The 18,249-nt window shown below is 38.2% G+C and overlaps 1 protein-coding gene across 3 annotated transcripts; it reads right to left on the reverse strand.

The window, feature by feature from the left end:
• Positions 1-1,519: 1,519 nt before the first annotated feature.
• On the reverse strand, positions 1,520-18,055 carry RNMT (RNA guanine-7 methyltransferase). Of its 3 annotated transcripts, none has more exons than XM_051773702.1 (11): positions 17,940-18,055; positions 16,241-16,523; positions 13,942-14,074; positions 12,332-12,454; positions 11,197-11,312; positions 9,171-9,352; positions 8,413-8,577; positions 7,177-7,294; positions 5,645-5,746; positions 4,219-4,252; positions 1,520-2,376 (listed from the first exon to the last, which is right to left on the reverse strand). In XM_051773702.1, exons 2-11 carry the CDS (start codon positions 16,478-16,480, stop codon positions 2,339-2,341), a joined length of 1,251 nt encoding a protein of 416 aa, XP_051629662.1. In that variant the 5' UTR covers positions 16,481-16,523; positions 17,940-18,055; the 3' UTR covers positions 1,520-2,338. The 3 variants fall into 3 exon arrangements, with proteins under 3 accessions (XP_051629662.1, XP_051629670.1, XP_051629651.1); XM_051773710.1 differs by lacking the exon at positions 17,940-18,055 and adding an exon at positions 17,482-17,753; XM_051773691.1 differs by lacking the exon at positions 17,940-18,055 and adding an exon at positions 17,450-17,753.
• Between the last annotated feature and the right edge of the window lie 194 nt (positions 18,056-18,249).

The raw sequence follows: 18,249 nt of genomic DNA on the forward strand, positions 1-18,249 counted from the left end.
GAAGGACTTTTTACTAGAGCATGTAATGACAGGACAGCAGGGAATGGCTTCAAACTGAAAGACAGTAGATTTGGATTAGATACTAGGAAGAAATTCTGTACTATGAGGGTGGTGAGGCACTGGAACAGGTTTCCTAGAGAAGGTGTGGATGCCCCATCCCTGGAAGTGTTCAAGGCCAGGCTGGATGGAGCTCTGAGTAACCCAGTCTAGTGAAAGGTGTCCCTGCCCACAGCCAGGGAGTTAGAATGAAATAATATTTAAGGTCTCTGCCAACCTAGGCCATTCTGTGATTCTAAGTCTAGCTTCTTAAGTCAGGGGAGTAATCCTATAAATGTGTACAAATACTCCAAGGGGGGATGTAAAGTCCCAGTGATAGGGCAAGAGGCAGTAGGCACACACTGAAACACAGGAGACATTTTTACTGTGAGGGTGACCAAGCCCTGGCACAGGATGTTCAGTGAGGCTCTTGAGTCCATTCTTGGAGCTATTCAAAAGCTCTCTGGACATGGTCCTAGGCAACCAGCTCTGAGTGAATCTGCTTGAGCAGAGGATTTGTACTAAATGACCTCCAGAGTTCCCCTCCAACCTCAACTATTATGTGACTGTGTGATATGCTGAGATTTGCTTAAAAGAGGAAAGACACTCCACTGTATTCCCTTTCTTTTTATTATTCTTATTTCTTCCAAAAATAGCATAACAATGTACTTTCAAATGGAATTTGATACAAGAAATCTAACAAAACTAGTTTTGACGCCACAGTTTTCAAGGAAACATTTCAGCACTTCTAAAGTCAGCATTTTTCAGCTAGTTTCATGAGTACTAATTCTAGCAGACAACGAAGTCTTGTTTTCTTAATTTCAGCAGCAGAACCAATTCTACTGCTTCAGTGAAGTGAAGGTTATACGTGTTCTTCTATACAATTAAAAAAAATGAGTCATGGAGGAAAGAACATAACCCAATTACAGGGAGAAGGCAATACAACTACAAACTCAATTTGAATACTTAACTCTAATGGAATTGTTCTTTTCTAGGTTTATTATAACTTTTCAAAATACTCATGTACCATCAGAATTTCATCATTTCATCTCTACATAAACTATAGTAGCTAACAGCAGCCATCAGCTACTGTTAGACCAAAAACAGAGAGAAAAAACATGAAGTATTCAGGCCTTCTCAGTAACTGGTGGCTACAAGCACTGGAAAGCCGAGCAAACACTGCCCCAGAAATCCCTAATCCAGCTTTGAGACTAACAAGCATAATTGGGGATTGTTACCCACATGTACCAGGGTGTGTACACACATACACAGCCCTCCCTTCCAGAGTGAACTGCTGTTATCCTCAAATGTTCCACAGGCTCCCCTTCTGGTTCATGATCCACGACATGATCACGTTTCTAATGCCTTAAGGAGGCATCACTACCAACATCCTATTGCCAAGCCCACTTGGAATTTTATGAAACAAGAAAGAAATGTATCCTAAGATCTGCCTAGTAAGTTTCAAGAAACATTAAAACTACCAAAAAGTCAGGAGAGTCTTTAATACAATAGAAAATGTTGTAATTTAAAGTAATTTAAGTTCAGCAGCTGTTACCAATTACCACACAGTCATATTTGGAAAAACGAAGCAGAGATTTAAAACATTAGAAATTGAGTACGTTCAGAGCAGTTTTGTACAGAACAAACTCGTTTAATCATGAAAGCACCATGAAGTGACACTATGTATCAGCAAGCAGGAAAAACAAGAACATCATGTGATTTTACCATGTAAACTACACCGTGAATACCACTAAGGTAGATTTACACTGCAGGCTCGAGCACAGCACGGAGGTACTCAAACTGACTAAGGTATTTTTTGCTCTGCATGCAATGTAGACATACCCTCTATGTCTGAATAAATCTCATTATGAATTAACTGAGCTCTGCAGTACAGTATTTAGGCCCTCATTCTGCACCATCAAAGTCAACACTCTTCTTTCCATCAACTTCAGAAAGTGCAGGGTCAGGCTTGTAATCACAAACATACGTCTACTAACAAAACATTTGTGTCTAACATAAAGTTGTGTCAGTTCAAACACAAGTTTTGAGAGCATGCAGATTGCTTACAAATGCTTAAAAAGACTAGTTCAGAATCTTTCTTATATATACACACACAAGTCCATCTGTCACAGACAGGCAATGTAACTCTGAATCACGAGCTGCTCTAGTTTTTGGTAGTGTCCTGCACACTTCTGATAATTAAAAAATAAAAAATAAAAAAATAGTTGCCACAATGGATTTCTGACCATTCCAACTTGCACATGGATATGATCTCTTCTTGCTGCATCCAGTATGTGAAGTTTCACAGCTGCTTCTCAAATGCAAATACCAAGTAAATACCTAAAAAAGAAAATGCGAGTATTTAAAGTTTCTGCTTCCTTGGCAACTCAATTAAGTTCTCACCATGTTATCAGGTTGATATTCTGCCCAAACGACCTGTTAGCAGATTACTAAAATGATAAAAAATGTTATGGTTTCCCAATGAGTAACTCTAGCATTCAAGTCTAGCATACTTGTTTTCACAATAAAGCACAGAATGCACAAAAGCAAAATATTTTATGTACTGCAGATAAGGGTAATGCAACACTAATTTAGTATTCAGTTAATGATATTACTGAAATGTGAATGGAATTCATAGAGTACTATGCCATTCTACACATAATTAACAATCACTTGCACATAAAAAGTCACATGCAAGTAAGTTAAGACTCTTTCATACACACAGTAATGGACAATTAGGAGTGAAATTATCAACTTCTTTTTTAATTGAAAAGTGAATAAACTCATGACACAAATTATTAATTTTGCTTTTAAAATTTTCATGGACAAAGAAGAAATTATAAGTCCAGAACAGTATGATTCCAGTAATGGATATTCATAAAGTCCACACCAGCACCCTTGGAAAACTCTTACTTGGCACATAATCAATGCCAGCAAGTTGGATGTTCTTGTGCTCCAGACCAGACAGACACATTAAACCAGTTACTTGAGGCCATGAATCTAATAAACATTTATGGATTTCCACTTTTATTTTAATGGATGAGGTGCCATAGCTACATTGCGAATCTTTCAAGACAAGCCCATCAGACATTCCTCAGCAACAAAGCAAAGTTCCACGCAATGAGCAAGCTATCAGAAGCTCTGTATTCCAAATCTCTCTGGAAAACGAGACTACTTAGGAAACACAGTAATCACTGAACTTCTAAAGGTATAAAAAGCTCCTCTCAATTCAATTAATAGTGTACATAATACTTCTACATTCCTGGAGTTAATATCTTCCTTATGATTCACGTCTTTTAAAATTCAATAATAATTTAAAAAAGCAGATTGAAGATTTTTTCATTTGTGAATTAAACAGCATTTTTTGTTTGCTTTCAAATCACTAAAACAATCAGAACAATGGTCTGCTAAAATGCAAATGCTGATTGGCTGCACTTATACAGAATTGAGTAAAAATCTCTTTAGGAATCAATTTTTATCCTTTGAATTGTCAGTCCCTTATAATTGAGTTTTTATTGAACTCAACATTGGAAAAATCCAATATCAAACGTTTTCCATGACATGTGCTCACATAATTTCAAAACATATTTAATGCCTTTGCAGTGTCTGAGGCACTGAATTTTTCTCTTCTCTTTATAAAACATTCAAATACCTCTTCACTATTCATGTTTTAATTGCTTCTTCCTGATATATGTATCACTACAGGAAAAGAGTAAAGCTCTGGTCCCTGTCTTCCCCAAACAGGTTTGTATTATTTTTGGTGAATGTATGTCCCAACTAGAGTTTGTTTTCTAGTTGACTGATAATGGTATAATATCCAAGTGTACCATACAGAAGTGTAGTATTTAATCCTCTAACACTAGCAAAATAATTCTTTAACATTAGTATCATTTTTCATACATCCCAAGTAAAGGATAATTCCAAAACTATTTTAGCCCAAAAGTTTGTGTGTTAGAAGGTATTTAAAAAAAAAAAAGCAAAATTTTAACTATTTTATGCATTTTCCTCCCAATTTCTTGAGATGTGTGCACTACATAATGTATCCACAGGCATTTGAATTACACAAATAATAACATCTTATTACATTTAAAATTTGTATTTTCTTCCATAACCAACAGGCTATTTACACACTTTCCATAGCAGTTATTCAATCAATACTGAGTTTTCAAAAATATTACTTACTTGTTGCTTCCCATTCAGATTTACTCAAGGTTCCCTATAAGGTGACAAAAAAAGCCACAGTTTCAACAAAAATGAAGAAGCAATAAAACACAGATTTAACTCAGGATAATCAATCTTTTACATTGACTGGCTATTTAGGGACAAGAAGAGCATTACTGTAGACCACAGATACTTATAACTCCAATAACTATGATAGGGACGAATTGGAATACCCCAGACAATGGAACACACCTAAATCATCCAGGTATAGGAAAATGGGCCAACAGACTGTTGGTCTGGATGCCTCTGCAATGAAGAGCATGCTGGGTGCATCATCACACACTTGACCGGGCTGAAGGTGCTGTTTCCAGCCCAAGATACCCAACACTTGCGCAGAAGTGAAGAAAAGGCCCTGTATCGTGGTGCTGCCACCTTCCCCAGGAACACTGCCTGCCTCCACCTAATACTTCCCCACAGCAACTGTATTTGCAAGATACTAACTCCCAATCCAACTCAGACATTCTGGAAAAAACAGCCTGCCATCCAGCCTAGGAAATCTACTCCCAGCTCAGTCAACCACACAAAATCAGAGCAAGCCCACAAGTAAAAAGCTGCTGCCATTTACGCCACCAATTAAGAAACATTTGGTAACAACAACAAGCTGGTTTTTTGCTCTGCCCACTCCATCTCCTTCCCATGAGTTCTCACTGGGGACACAATTCAGTCCATATGCTACCCACTCACCAACCCTGACCAAAAAAAAAAGCATCTGGCAAAAAAAGTCTTTGGTCTGACTTGGCCACTCTCATGTTCTTAAGCCTATTTCTTAAAAGAAGCAGTTTGCTTTTTAAAGTTTTTAGATTTCAAATATTGAAAGCAGTTTTTTTTTTCCTTCTTGATGTAGGACTTTTATATGTTTTTATATATATATAGTAAAAGGACTATATCCTCAAGAATTCAGAGCACAAACAGTGGATGAACCAATGATTAAAAAAAGAAACATCCAAGTGGAAAAACTTCAAGGTGACCAGCCCCATGCTGTATCTGTGACAGCGAAAAGGATGATTTCAAATATGTATGGTGTCATGAACAAAGTTTTCAACTTTCCTATGAGAGGATTGGAACTAAAACTTTAAATCAGTAGTGTGGATATGCAGAAACATAAGAAGATTCTTCAAATTAAGAGCAGTTAGAAAGAAGAAGATGGAGAAATATCCTTTCACAATATTACAAATTTCTTAACAGCTACCAAATTAAGTGAATTTGATTCTCTGAGTATAAGATATAGATTAAATTAACTCCTCAGCCCTGGTGTTCTACAATTTTTCACATGCAGAGAGACATTCACACTAATTCTATTGCAGTTGAAATGAAGGCACCGCACATCCAAAAGGTCAGGACCTCAATTTTAGACACCACTTGCTCTACTGAAGTTGAAGAAACTTACCAATGGTAACTTTGCCTTGCCATCTTTCATGAACTCTTTTGCATGGTCATAATCATCAGGTTTATCAGAAACAAGCCTGGAATCACCAGATGTAGAATATGGCTGGAAAACATAAGAAACATAAGAAAAAACATTAATTGCATAGTAAGATACATTAATCACATCACTCATGGGTTTGTCACAACACAGTCCAGAACAGAAGTCAGTGATTCTTAAAGAAGATTTTAAATTTAGGTCTCTTCTTTATAGCACCCTAAGGAACAGGTCTGATACTCCCTACTTACCAGGAAATTAGTATACAACTGATTCTTCAAAACTAAGAAATACTTAGTAAGGATGCCAGTTACAAACAATCTGTATGTAACAATTCAGTCCTCAACTGTAAGTGGTCACTACTTTAAGATAACTCTCACTTTTCTAAGAACACAGATGGTATGTCAAAGGCCGTGTCACCATGCTACTGACAGTGAGTCCACACACAGCACTGGCACTTTCAACAAGGACAGTCAAGTTCACTTGCAGCCCATGTGACTCAATTTAGTAAGTCACCAGATACTTGACTTGATAGTTTTATGCTGAAGAATTCTACTGTCTGGGGGAAAAGGGAAGCAGAGAGAACTGTGAGTAAAACCAAAGCCTCAGAGGTGGCATGGAAAAACTTCTCTGAAGCTGCTAAAGTCATCCAGGATAAGAGCCTGAGGATAAAAAATGCAAAAAAATTGGGCAAAACATAAGCTTGGTTAGAGTCAAGTACCATTTTCTTCTACGAACACAGCCTGTCTTTTTATTCCTACAAAGATTCCTTTCTGTCTTTTCACTCAATATTCCTTGCACAAAGATAGAGCTTTCAGTCTCTCTTTGCTGAGGAAGAAATAGATTACAGTCACCGCTATCTGACACCTGGCATGACTCTTGTGCTTCTGTTTCCTACTTCATAAAAATGAAAACTTTGCCTCAAACTTGAAATATTGTCTTCCAAACTTGAATCACTCTATGGGGTGCTGGTGCCCAGTGATGGCAGCAGGGGCTGCAGAGGTGGCTTCTGTGAGGACACACACAGCTGGTTCCACCAGCTCCAACAGAGCCATCTCAGGGCACAGCTGAGTGAAACTGAGCCTGGGAACAAGCAGTAGGTGAGAGAATGGTATGTTTAGGTTTGTCTATGTTTCTCACTTTCCTACTAATTTTTTTTTGGCAATAAATTAATCTTCTCCAAGTTTACTCTGTTTTGTCTGTGACAGTAATTGCTAAGTAATCTCCTTGAATTTATCTTGACCCACAAGGGGTTTTTTTCCTGTTTTCTCCCCCCATCCTGTTGGGAAGAGGGAACAAGAGAGGAGGCTGGTGGGTGTCCAGCAGGCAGTCAAAGTCAACCCACCACAGTCGCACTTTCAGTTCCAGGAATTAAATTCTTTCTATTGGTAGTCCCTAATTAATTGCAAAATGTTCACAACGGGAATTTCCATTATTCCACAAATAATTAACAAGAAGTAAAATGCTATTAAAATGAAACAAGTCAACTCTAAATTTACCTCCAAGGCCTGCATTCTCCTTAACAGCATTTTATGCTCCTCGTTCTTGATTTTTTCTTCATAGAATTCCCGAAATGTCATTTTATAGACTAATTTCATACCATGCTTCTTCGCCATTCTGTCAAAATAATAAGTTTAGTTAGGGAAGCCTAAAAATTATTGTAGCTTTATTGTCAAAGGAACGGTTTTAAGCCACAGTGACATCTTATGGTATTCAGTAGGATTACACTTTTTCTAGAATTTTTTTTTTTTTTAGTTAAGACATTTAGATGAAAAAAGCAGCAGTACCACCACAAACTGTACTTTTTTTTTTTAATTAGGACAAAAAAAATCTAGGCAGAAATTATTTACAAACATTTTAATAGAAAAATTACTCTTCTCCCAATATACAGAACTTCCAGACAGACTACACTCTTTTCACTGCAGTATCCATCAAGTCAGATATTAGGGATATATTTCAAGAACTTATTTCTATTAGATTTAGTGCCTTACATCTCAATTACATGTAGACACTGTGGACATGCAGCACTCCAGTTATAGCTGTCAGTGACAGATGCTGGTATTTTTCATAGAGAACTACAAATAAAGTGTGTGAGAATATACAGGCTTGATGGGAAAGCTTAATATTGTTTCAGCATTCTGAGCTTGAACGGCAGGAAAAACCCCAACACGGAAACATTTGCCTGTACCTCAGAACACAGGCTGGGAAAGGCAAATCTGAGTTCACACAGAGGAAACAGTAAAATGTATGCTCAGAGATGAAGAAAAAATAAGTCATAGGAAAAATCCTACGAACATTCAAAGAAAGTTGTAGAAGACAAGAAAGAAGCATCACAATGAAGAGGACACAAAAGAAAGCTTCTTGAAGGACTAAAAAAAACATAGAAAGAAACCCCTCAGGAAGTTAAGTTCAAAGAAGAAAAAGTTGACAGCAGTAAAGGTTTGCTGACAGATCAAACATATCAGATACAGATGTTCTTGTCTGAGACCTAGTTCAAGTCTTCACAGTTTCTGACCAGAGCACCCTCAACTGTGTGCAATGGACAGTGGTTGTGGATGGAAATGCAAGAAACCTCTGCATTTGGAACAACGACAAGAAAACCAAAGAACTGAAAAATACAATAAGAAAACCAAAACATTATTTTCTGCAAGTTTTATGCAATAACATATAAACTAAACAAATATTTATTATGTTCCACAGCTGTCACTGTAAAATGAATTCAAAACTTAACTTACTCTTCCAGTAATGGAAAGTAAACCAAGAACTCAGGGACATCAACCACTTCTTCCAAGTGGAAATCATACTTGCAGCCAAATAAAGGATAGTCTCCTTTCTTTTCAAATTTTACATTGTACACATCATTCCCAAATGAATTTGTTTCTGAAGCTTCAAGTCTCTTTCTATAAAATGAGATATAAACAAACATTAATTGACCAGTATTTAGCAGGCAGAGAAAACTACACATAAGAGGCCTGAAAGTGTTTCTCCCAGTACTGGAATATTCAGTGATCTCTCTAGTTTCCCACCTTCCTTATCTAATAAGGAAATGAAACAATGAAAGGAAGCCACATGCTAGGTTTGAACAGTTTATCATTCCTGTACAACACAACAAGGACTTAATGGACATAGAAGATTAATCTTTAGCCCAGACAATCTACATGGACAAGACAGGCTTCTTGGAACAACCACAAAATCCTGAAAGTTTTTCCCTGGGCTGTAGCCATTTTGCCACTATTTAAGTCACTAAAGAGGGCTGAAGTGTATGAAGACCTATTCTCTATACCAGAAGAGCTTGGGTGCAAGAGACAAGGATTAGTATTGATTTACCTGTTTGAGTCAGCTTCATGAGTGAGATTTTTTTTACTAGAATCCAAAATTGTTGTAAAAAAACTCACTTTTGTTGCTCAAATGTATTAGAGCACTGCAAGAACAATTAGCACGTAACAAGGCTTCACAGACTTTTGAAAGACTAATAGAATATAAAAGTACTTACACAAGTTCAAAGCTATTTGGAGTTGTGCCAATGAAATAACCTCCAGGAGAGAGGTTCCCACAAGCATTTTTAAGCATCATGTCAGCCTGCTCATATGTCTCAAATGAGTAATGGTAAACAAATTGACAGCTGCAAATGTCAAAGCGCATACCTGGATCATTATATTTGGAAGACAAGAGATCCTGAAATAGATTTAAAAGAAACAAAAGCTACAGAAACAAGCATGATTCACTTAAATCTTCCAACAAATACACTATGCCCATAATCCTTTTAAATTTTTCCTTTCAGCACTCATTCCTTCACAAGTTAACATGGACAAGATGAAAAAGGTAAGAGTAAGAAAAAGTTCTCTGCTACACAGAAAACCATACACAATATTTAGGAACACCAAGAATACACACAATTTCAAAGTTATCATGTCCTCAAATTATTTTCATGTTGTCAAGTAACACCACTGCACCTGAAAGGCCGAAACCCAAGTCAGTTACCTAGTAGTTTCCACAGGTTCTTTACTGTTGAGGGTTTATAACTGGCCACCGTTTAACTGGAAAAAACTACTGTAATAAAATGAATTTTCAGTTTACTAAGTCTCAGAGAATGAGAATTGACCCATTAACCATATATTTGAGAGGAGAAGGAGTTGTTTTAAATATGGTGGTTTGCTCTGACCACCAAGTTGTATTTGTCTGTATTCTCACATACATACATGCGTACTAACACGCTCCTACTCACTCCAGACCAAGTAACTAAAATCTGAAGAACCTGAAGCCCTTGGAATTTGTCAGGTTAAAGCCTGCCAAAGTTTGACCCTGTACTCAGCAGTTCTTTTAAGTCTTCTTCATCAGACTTCTTTTATACAGTACTAGTAGCAACACCATAAACAACACAGGAGCATACAAGTTCTCCCAAGACACAAGAAATGCATTCTGTATTTAAAATATTTCATACTTAACAGTTCTACCCAAGTTCCTCTTCTCTCACACACTTTCCATCCACCCATTCACTCACTCCCAAACTTCAGCAGTTCATGCCACAGTCAACATTCCTCATATGGCAAGATAAAAACAGACACTTCACATACCAATAGCAATTTTATCTGTTCATTTAATCCTCCTCCACATTTTAAGAAAGATTCAAGGAAGTGAAAAATAGAGGTGGGCAGAATTAGAGAGCTCAAAGAATGAGATTTTGCAGGATATACAACATTCGTGATAGAGATACAAAGCCAGGGAAATGAACTTTCGTGTGCAAGGATAGACTCTCTCCCCGAACTGTAACTCTGAGCCAAGAGAAATTACATGAACCTGCAACAGACTATTTCTCAGAAGAAGGAAAGACAACCAAGAATTCAGCAAACAACCCTTTCTGCAAGGCTGAGAACAGGTTCAGCTTTTCCACAGATATGCTGGAACCAGGTAGGTTCTGCACCTCAGCCTACAATCAGCAGGGTACTCTCAGCATTTCTAGGAAGCAAAAGCAGTTCTGGCTACAAGACCGCCTCCTAAGCCTCAGAAATGCATTCACCATTGCCTCCTGACAGTCTAAGAAACCTGTTCTATCATACAAGTTTTGAAGATACAAGTAACTAAAATGCAGCCAGAAAAATAAAATGGGATAAGCAAAATGTACAAGTCAAATCAGAAAAGGTCCTTTATTTATTCCATTATTTAAAAAACCATTCACCAAGGTAGTTTCCAACATCCCATGCTGCCTCACAGAAATTCCAGAGGTGAGAAGTTGTTGTGTTCCCCTTGTCAAGTAAAAGAGACTGAAATCACCAGATTGATTATCTGAAAAAGACACTCAGGCTTCAAGAATATTACACTGTACAACAGCAGTAAAACGCATCTAACCACATCTTAAGCAACTTTCCAGTAACTCATATGGCTGATTCTCCTGGTAGTACAATAATCTGATCTTAAACAAATAGATGCCCAAAATATTATAGCACTACCATCAACTTCCTATACTTACTTAACAAAAGAACGTTAAATCTCCAAAATATTACAAAGCATAGAAACTGTACCTTGGTACTATCTGCTTGTATAAATTCTGCATCAAAAATGTGTTCATTATATCGACACCGGGCTTTCATTTCCTCATATCGGTGCTTGCACTGCTGCACAGAAATGTCAGCAATATCTATGTATGAAAAGATAATTAAAAAAAAAAAAAAAGAGGTGTATAAACTGCTCTCCAGACAAGAAAACTGGAATGATTATTGGAACACGGAAGGTACAATATGGCAGGGATAAAAAACTGATCTACAGTTTTGTTAGAACAGTTCAGGTCTCAGGGATTCTCATTCTTACTGTTCTTACAAATATAAAAGATATTGAAATGCAATTATTTTTGATATGTTACATCATGAGAAATTTTTTTAAATTCTAAAACTGTTCCTTTCTCAGGCAGCGAGCTTCTGACAATATGCAATGAATTTACATAAGAATTTGTTAAGTAAATGAATTAACTGTATTTGAATACTGCCCATTGAAAAATGCAAGAAAGTACTGCAAAATGTAGAATACCCAGAATAATTCCCACTTATGGGAATTTTATGGATTTTTAGTATCTAATTAAATATGAAGTTAAGTAATACTTCCTCTGATTATCCTTGGGATACTTTTTGGGAAAAAGGAAGATGGTATCTTCCTGTAAATATCTAAGCAAATTATTCAAACGAGATTTTTTTATTTAGCTTTCAGCTCTTTCCCCTTTCTTAGTCTGAAAATTTTAACACCCAAGACCACTTTTTGTCACAATATTGTGGGGTTTATTTGTTTTTTAAATTCTGTGTGTGTTTTCAGAACAGTTAAAAATACTACAAGAGATCAGATGTGGGAGATAAGACATAAAATACAAAATGTCAATGTTTTCCTGAGTGCCACATTTTGCCTAAGACAATCTATGGCAGTTCTGTGTTTCTTTAATGATACTAACTTGTATTTAGGAGTTGAACTGAAAGCTAAATACACAGAAAACCAATGATTCTTGTATTTCTGCTGGCAATGTCTTCAGGTTAAAAGACAAAATAAGATTTTTTGACAAAAGATGTTCATTGCATTCTTGGGCATAGTGGAAAAAAAAAAAAATACTGGAGATGTACTTTGTCTTCCCATAGATCAGTGATGTACTTTCACTAGAAAGTTATGTCTTCTTACCAGTACAGACGAGTTTTTTAATTCTGCCTTTTTTCCATTTCAGTAAGTCTCCACCTTTGCCACATCCTAGATCCAGAACAGTTATATCATTCTTTTTCTGTCGTACCCGGTCTATAAATTCACCTAGAAAAATAAAAAGAGGAAACATATATACACATCTCTGTACTTCACTTGTATTGCACATAGAAGCCTAAAGGACCAAAAGGGTTTGAGAATTTTAAAACACCTCAGACCTTACTTTGCCTATAAGTCTTCTTAATATTTAAGTCTAGACTTAAATGTCTAGAATGATGAAAGGAACCACAAACTTTTAAAACTATGGAGAAGATAATGAATTTTTTCTGTGCTTAATGTACTCTGTGTGTAACATGACTGAAGCTATGAACTGTTTCCCTGGCTGAGGCAAAACTGCACATGGCTAAACAACCACCCTGTGAATGTGTAGGGAAACAGGGTTCCCTTTCATTACAATTATAATGAAGGCAGCTGTTATTTGAAAGTATGGGAAAACCTTTTGCAGAAGAGTAAAAGCCAATTAAACGCATCAGCCACAACAACATCTCTTCCTGGTCACTCTACAAAAACGAATAATGTTTTCCACTCACTCTCCCAGGCCTTGCAATAACATTACCTATTTGTTCACTGCCTTTTTACCCTACATACACTAGTTTCATTTTCTCTTCTATCTCCACTCTGTCTAGATTCCCTCTGCTCTGACTGATGTTGGCATATTATGTAAAACATATCAGCATGCTAGCAACTTTTCTTCACAGTAAGAGACATGAAATATGTTTTGATACAACTGCTATAAAGCCACACTGCTGAAATTCCCTATGACAGAAAGGCTTCAACACAGGTTTCAGGAACAGCTTTATATAAATCTAAATATTGCTTCTAACTGCTCTGATACAACACAACAAAAAGCAGCATGCTGAGACAAATGGTGCCAACATCTCCTGGCACAGATCCCTCTTCATGAACCTGTGTTGTTGTGCCGATAAGTCTTTCCTTTGTTGGCAGATATCTGATGGTTTTGTTTTCTCACTTAGGAATTAATCTGCGGGACAGCGGATTTTGCCTTCTAATAAAAACCTGCTGATTCTTAAAGAATTACATCCTCTAGTTTTTTATCTCTTAAATCACTGACTACGGGTGACAAAGAAAATATTTATGTGTTTAAGTTTCCTGCAGAACTGTTTAACCAAGACCAGAGCCCAGACTGCTTTGGGAAAATGGCTAATGAATTATTTGAGCTAGACTTAAATAATAAGAACAGCTCAATCTAAGAACAGATCGTTTCTTTATGATGTAAAGTTGTACTTTTCTCTGCAAAAATGTCACGAAGAACAGTTTCCAGTATGAACTTTTTCTGCTTTTTAAGTCAGTTGATCTTTAAAACTTTACCATACGTTTGGCACTCCAACAATATAAAACACTATCACAGAGATTCAAATTAAATATAAACACTTCACTGCAGCAGAAAAACTTACTACCTATTATGAGACTGTCAATCGAGTAGGGAAACAAAAAAGTTACATTTTGATACAAAAAATGGTTACATTTTACTCAATCGCTTTGATTGATCCAAGCGATGAATCAAAGCAGCTTACCAATGAGGACACTCTTCGTCCAATTATTAAAGTTTCGGAGGTAGAATATGCGAGACTGGCTACGTTTTTCCAATCCAACTTCTTGAAGTTCATTATAATGTGCAGCTACAGCTTGCCCGTGGCCTATCTCAGACTGCAGAAATGACAGGAAGGAAGAGACTCAAGCAGTGAATTTTCTTTATTACTTTTTCATTTAATCAAAAGACACACATGTTCAGTTCAAGAATTTAAGAAAGCAAACAAGCAATACTATGAAGAGCACCATCATTATAAAGAGATTTTCCATATGTGTCCTGATGCTCATGTCCTTTAAAAATTTAATCCCTTTTTCAGTTCATTCAAGTAATTTCTAAGGGATGATACCCAGCATCTTTCCCTCAGAGAAATACTTCCAGTTCTCTAATACTCTCACTGCTCTCAAAGAATCAGTTTCACTTCCCTTAAGCCTGGGACTGAAGAAAAGGATGTTCCTTCTCCAGGAACTTGAAGACTCTTCAAAGAGCTTGTTTCAGAAATTCAGTGTTTTCACTGACAGAAGTGTATAAACTGCCAATTTAATCAAAATGCCAACTAGCCAATGCTGCATAAAGCCCCAGGTGGATGGACCCCACTGCCAGAGCTTTAAGCAGACCATGTTAAGGGAATGAGGAATCACTTAACAATATATTCTATCTCATGCTTTACAATTAGCTACAGAAATGTCTCTGATTTAGCCTTAACTTTAAATACTCCAAGAGATTTCTGTCCCATGTTACAAAGAGAAGCAATCTACACCCAGATATTATGCTCCCAACATTTCTTCACCTTGAAAATAATCTTCAACTATATACATGAAATGAAAATAAATTATAAATAAAGTAACAGAACACAGAGAACCAACACAAATTCTGTGAGGCACAAAAGCATTTGAAATAACAGTACAAATCAGAATGAAGGATTCTCAGTTAAAACATAAAAACATGCTACAAAGCCCAGACAGTATGAATCCATACAACCATCAAAAGCATTCTCCAGAGCTGACTACAAAAGCAAATTTCCCAGGATCTTACTATTCAAATAGCTGTTCTTCAAGTTAAAAGAAGGGTTGACTGACTTTAAGATAACAAGTGAATTCTTCAGTGTTTCATATACATATTTGCTAACCTTCAGAACGAATACAGATGTAGTTGTCTGGAATCTCCATGACCCCATCAGCTGTTTATTACCAAACCAGGCTGACTGATACTAACAAATATTTTGACCACTTCTATTCTTTTTTAGGGTAAGCACAGATGGCTCTCTGAATGGCAACTGAAGGTGACATAAGCTAGAACGGCTTAGACAAGTGTGGGGGACATACTCATACAAACCATTAACATCTCAGCTGCAAAGAGCCATCAGCAATAACACCTAGATGCTGGCAGATATGTTCAATCACTTCTCTCCACCCTTAAGCTACACAAAAACAATGTATTTCTTGTTCATCTAAACCTTATCCCACATTGTTAAAAAGATGAAAGGGTTCATAATGTTTCTACCACAGCGAAGGGCACCCTTTATTTTACCAGACTGCTTAGCCATAAATTACCATCCTGGGAAAATTCTGGACAGAGAAACAAAACGTTAGGTCAAAGACATTTTTAAACTACACTTAAACATCCCAAAAGGTCAAAATTAGACTGGATATTAAAGCATCGGTTTCTACAAGCTCATACATAACAAACGACAGCATCATATAAAACATTACTGTTTTCACCCTCCCAATTAAAAGGGCATATATTTTCTGCTACTTTTGTAGTCTTAAAAATCTTAAATCTTTCAGTACTTCACTTTGTAAACAAATTAGACTTAAGTTTTATCACAGAGGATGCAGTTTGCAGAGTTTTGTAAACTATACAATACCTTACCGATGAAATGAAAGGACAAAATTATCTTATGGAAGAACCTCCCAAGCACAGGTTAACTGCTCTAACACACAGCATGACAACATACACGACATCTGAGTTCAAGATACAGGACTTGGACTAATGCCAGTAAACCCTACACTACCAGACTGCTACTACACAAATGATGGAAGGACAGTCTTAGAATTAGACTAAGCATGTACTGAGATTAACATTCTGATTACCAGCCCTCTTTCTCTTCTGTGAAGACAACATAATTTGTGCACCTGTTATTTTGCTAGGAAGCTACCCACATACTTTGATATTTGGTGTTTCATGCTGGTTCACATATGCTTAGCATAAATATTTTCAATCTTTTCTTGAGCTAAGGCTTTGAAAAAAGGATTTGAAAACAACTCAAAATAAATGATACTCACTATTTTCTTCGGAGGTTCATCTACAGAATCTAAATTCTTCCTCTTTGCTCTACCATCGTGATCACCATGACCAACTTCTTTCTCATTTGCAATGGGCTGCACTGTACCTGAGGTGGAACTGTCACCTTCACCCCCACACCCAAGACCCAAATCTGACTCTGAAGTACCAGGTGTTTTTACCACTTCTTCAACCGAACTCTTCTCTACTTCCTGTTCTTCTGTCTTGGTTACATCAGCCATTTTTGGCTGGTTAGTCTCCTTGTCCACTGATCAGAATGGAAATCTATAGAAGGGAAAGAAACAAAACACCAAAGATTTTCAGTGTTGAATTTCACTTACTGGTGGTTACAGTCGTGACTTTCAAACATAACACTGGCATCATAAAAGCATAACATGCTTTTGCCCTACACAACATATAGACTTCAAATTTGACTAGTTATTTCATAAAGAAAGCACAGTTAAATACTCAGAATTTCAAAGTACTCTTATAATAAGATCAAATTAAGATAAATCTTTACTCTTTATGTTTGAGTCTTTCCTAAGTATCTTTCCTAAGTATATGATTCAACTGCAATGTGTTATTGGTTTTGAGACTGTAAACTCCCTCTTTCCCTCCCTGTAAAAGGTAACCTACAAATCACTTTTTTTTCAGAAACACGAGTTCTTTCATATTAGTAAATTCATTATTTAACCTGATATGCTTTAAAATGGAGGTCCTCAAGATGTTTTTTTACTAGCAAGTTTTTATATCAATTGTGGATTTTCCAGTTTGTCAAGAATACCCACTATGCTCCAAGCCAACCTGGAATATTCAGTTGCAACTGCATTCCCGCATCCCTATTTCACAAATACCCACACAGCCCATAGGGCTGCAAACCACTGCCACAAAGCTCGTTTGGTCTGTGGCACATCCTAGCCTTCTTTACACTTGTTCTTCTTTCACCAGTTCTTCATTACACCGTCATCAGGACACGGGGCATCTACTCTGTAGTAAGACACAGGAGGGGGCAATTTGGCAACTCCTTAACAAAAATTTGGCAAATCCATAACAAAAACCACGCACAGTCCACCGTATCCAGGCTCGCCTCTTACTGCCAGAACACATCCATTAAGGGGGCCACTACACAGAGACACCAGAGCAGCTCTCCTCAAAACAGATGGCCTCAGAGTGCAACTTGTAGAAACAATCTCTCCACTACGCCGCAGCACCTGACTCAGCCTCCAAAGCAGCAGCAGCACACCCTTCCTTATGCTCGCGCGGCTATTCCAAGCAGACGGTTTGATGGGCTAAATTGTGAAACGATCCGGCTTTCTCAACCAAGCGCCCAGGGGGAGCAGAAGCTCCTTCGCGGGAACAGCCGGAGAGCTCAAAACGCCTGGAGCGTGGGGAAGGGGGGGAGAGGGAAGGGGGAGAAAAGCGGGTGAACGGGTCCCCCGGCCTCGGGACGCGCCCCTTCCTTCCCTTCCCCTCCCTCCCTCTCCCTCCCTCCCTCCCTTCGCCCGTTACGCGGCCGGGAGCCCTCGGGAGCCCTCGGGAGCCCTCGGGGCCTCCTCGCCCGTTAACGGCGGCGCCGACGCTTCTCTGCGCCCACCCGGCCCCGCTCACCCCGCCCGACCCGGGGCACCGACCCGGGGCACCGCCGCGGGTCCGCCCGGGGGCAGGCAGGGAGGGAGCGACGGAGGGAGGCCCAGCACTCACCCGGCCCAGCGCTCCGCCATCCCTGTTTGAGGAAGTGACGAGCGTCACGTCCGGGGGATGGAGCGGGGGAAGGGATGAAAGGAAGGAGTGGGAAAACACGGCGCTGAGCGCGCGCGGTGTACCCTGGGGGACCCGTGAGGGGCGGCTGAGGGAGCTGGATGTGTTTATCCCGTAGGAAAGGAGGCTCGGGGGCATCTCGTCGCTCTCTACAACTCCCTGAAAGGAGGGTGCAGTGAGGCGGGAGCCGGTCTGTTCTGCCGTGCCTGCAGTGAGAGGCCCAGAGAAAATGGCCTTAAGCTGAGACAGGGGA

This window comes from Manacus candei, unplaced genomic scaffold (assembly GCF_025592945.1).
Source record: "Manacus candei isolate 608988 ecotype Guabito, Panama unplaced genomic scaffold, ASM2559294v1 h1tg000008l, whole genome shotgun sequence".
Classification (NCBI taxonomy): domain Eukaryota; kingdom Metazoa; phylum Chordata; class Aves; order Passeriformes; family Pipridae; genus Manacus; species Manacus candei.

Bases quoted from the DNA above. Each gene is read 5' to 3' on its own strand.
- RNMT (XM_051773702.1), bottom strand. From the start codon at position 16,480: ATGGCTGATGTAACCAAGACAGAAGAACAGGAAGTAGAGAAGAGTTCG. The intron at 11,313-12,331 runs GTAAGAAGACAT...TTTCATACATAG, and splicing joins TAAAAAACTCGTCTGTACTG to ATATTGCTGACATTTCTGTG. The intron at 4,253-5,644 runs GTAAGTTTCTTC...GTCACCTTATAG, and splicing joins GCAAGGCAAAGTTACCATTG to GGAACCTTGAGTAAATCTGA.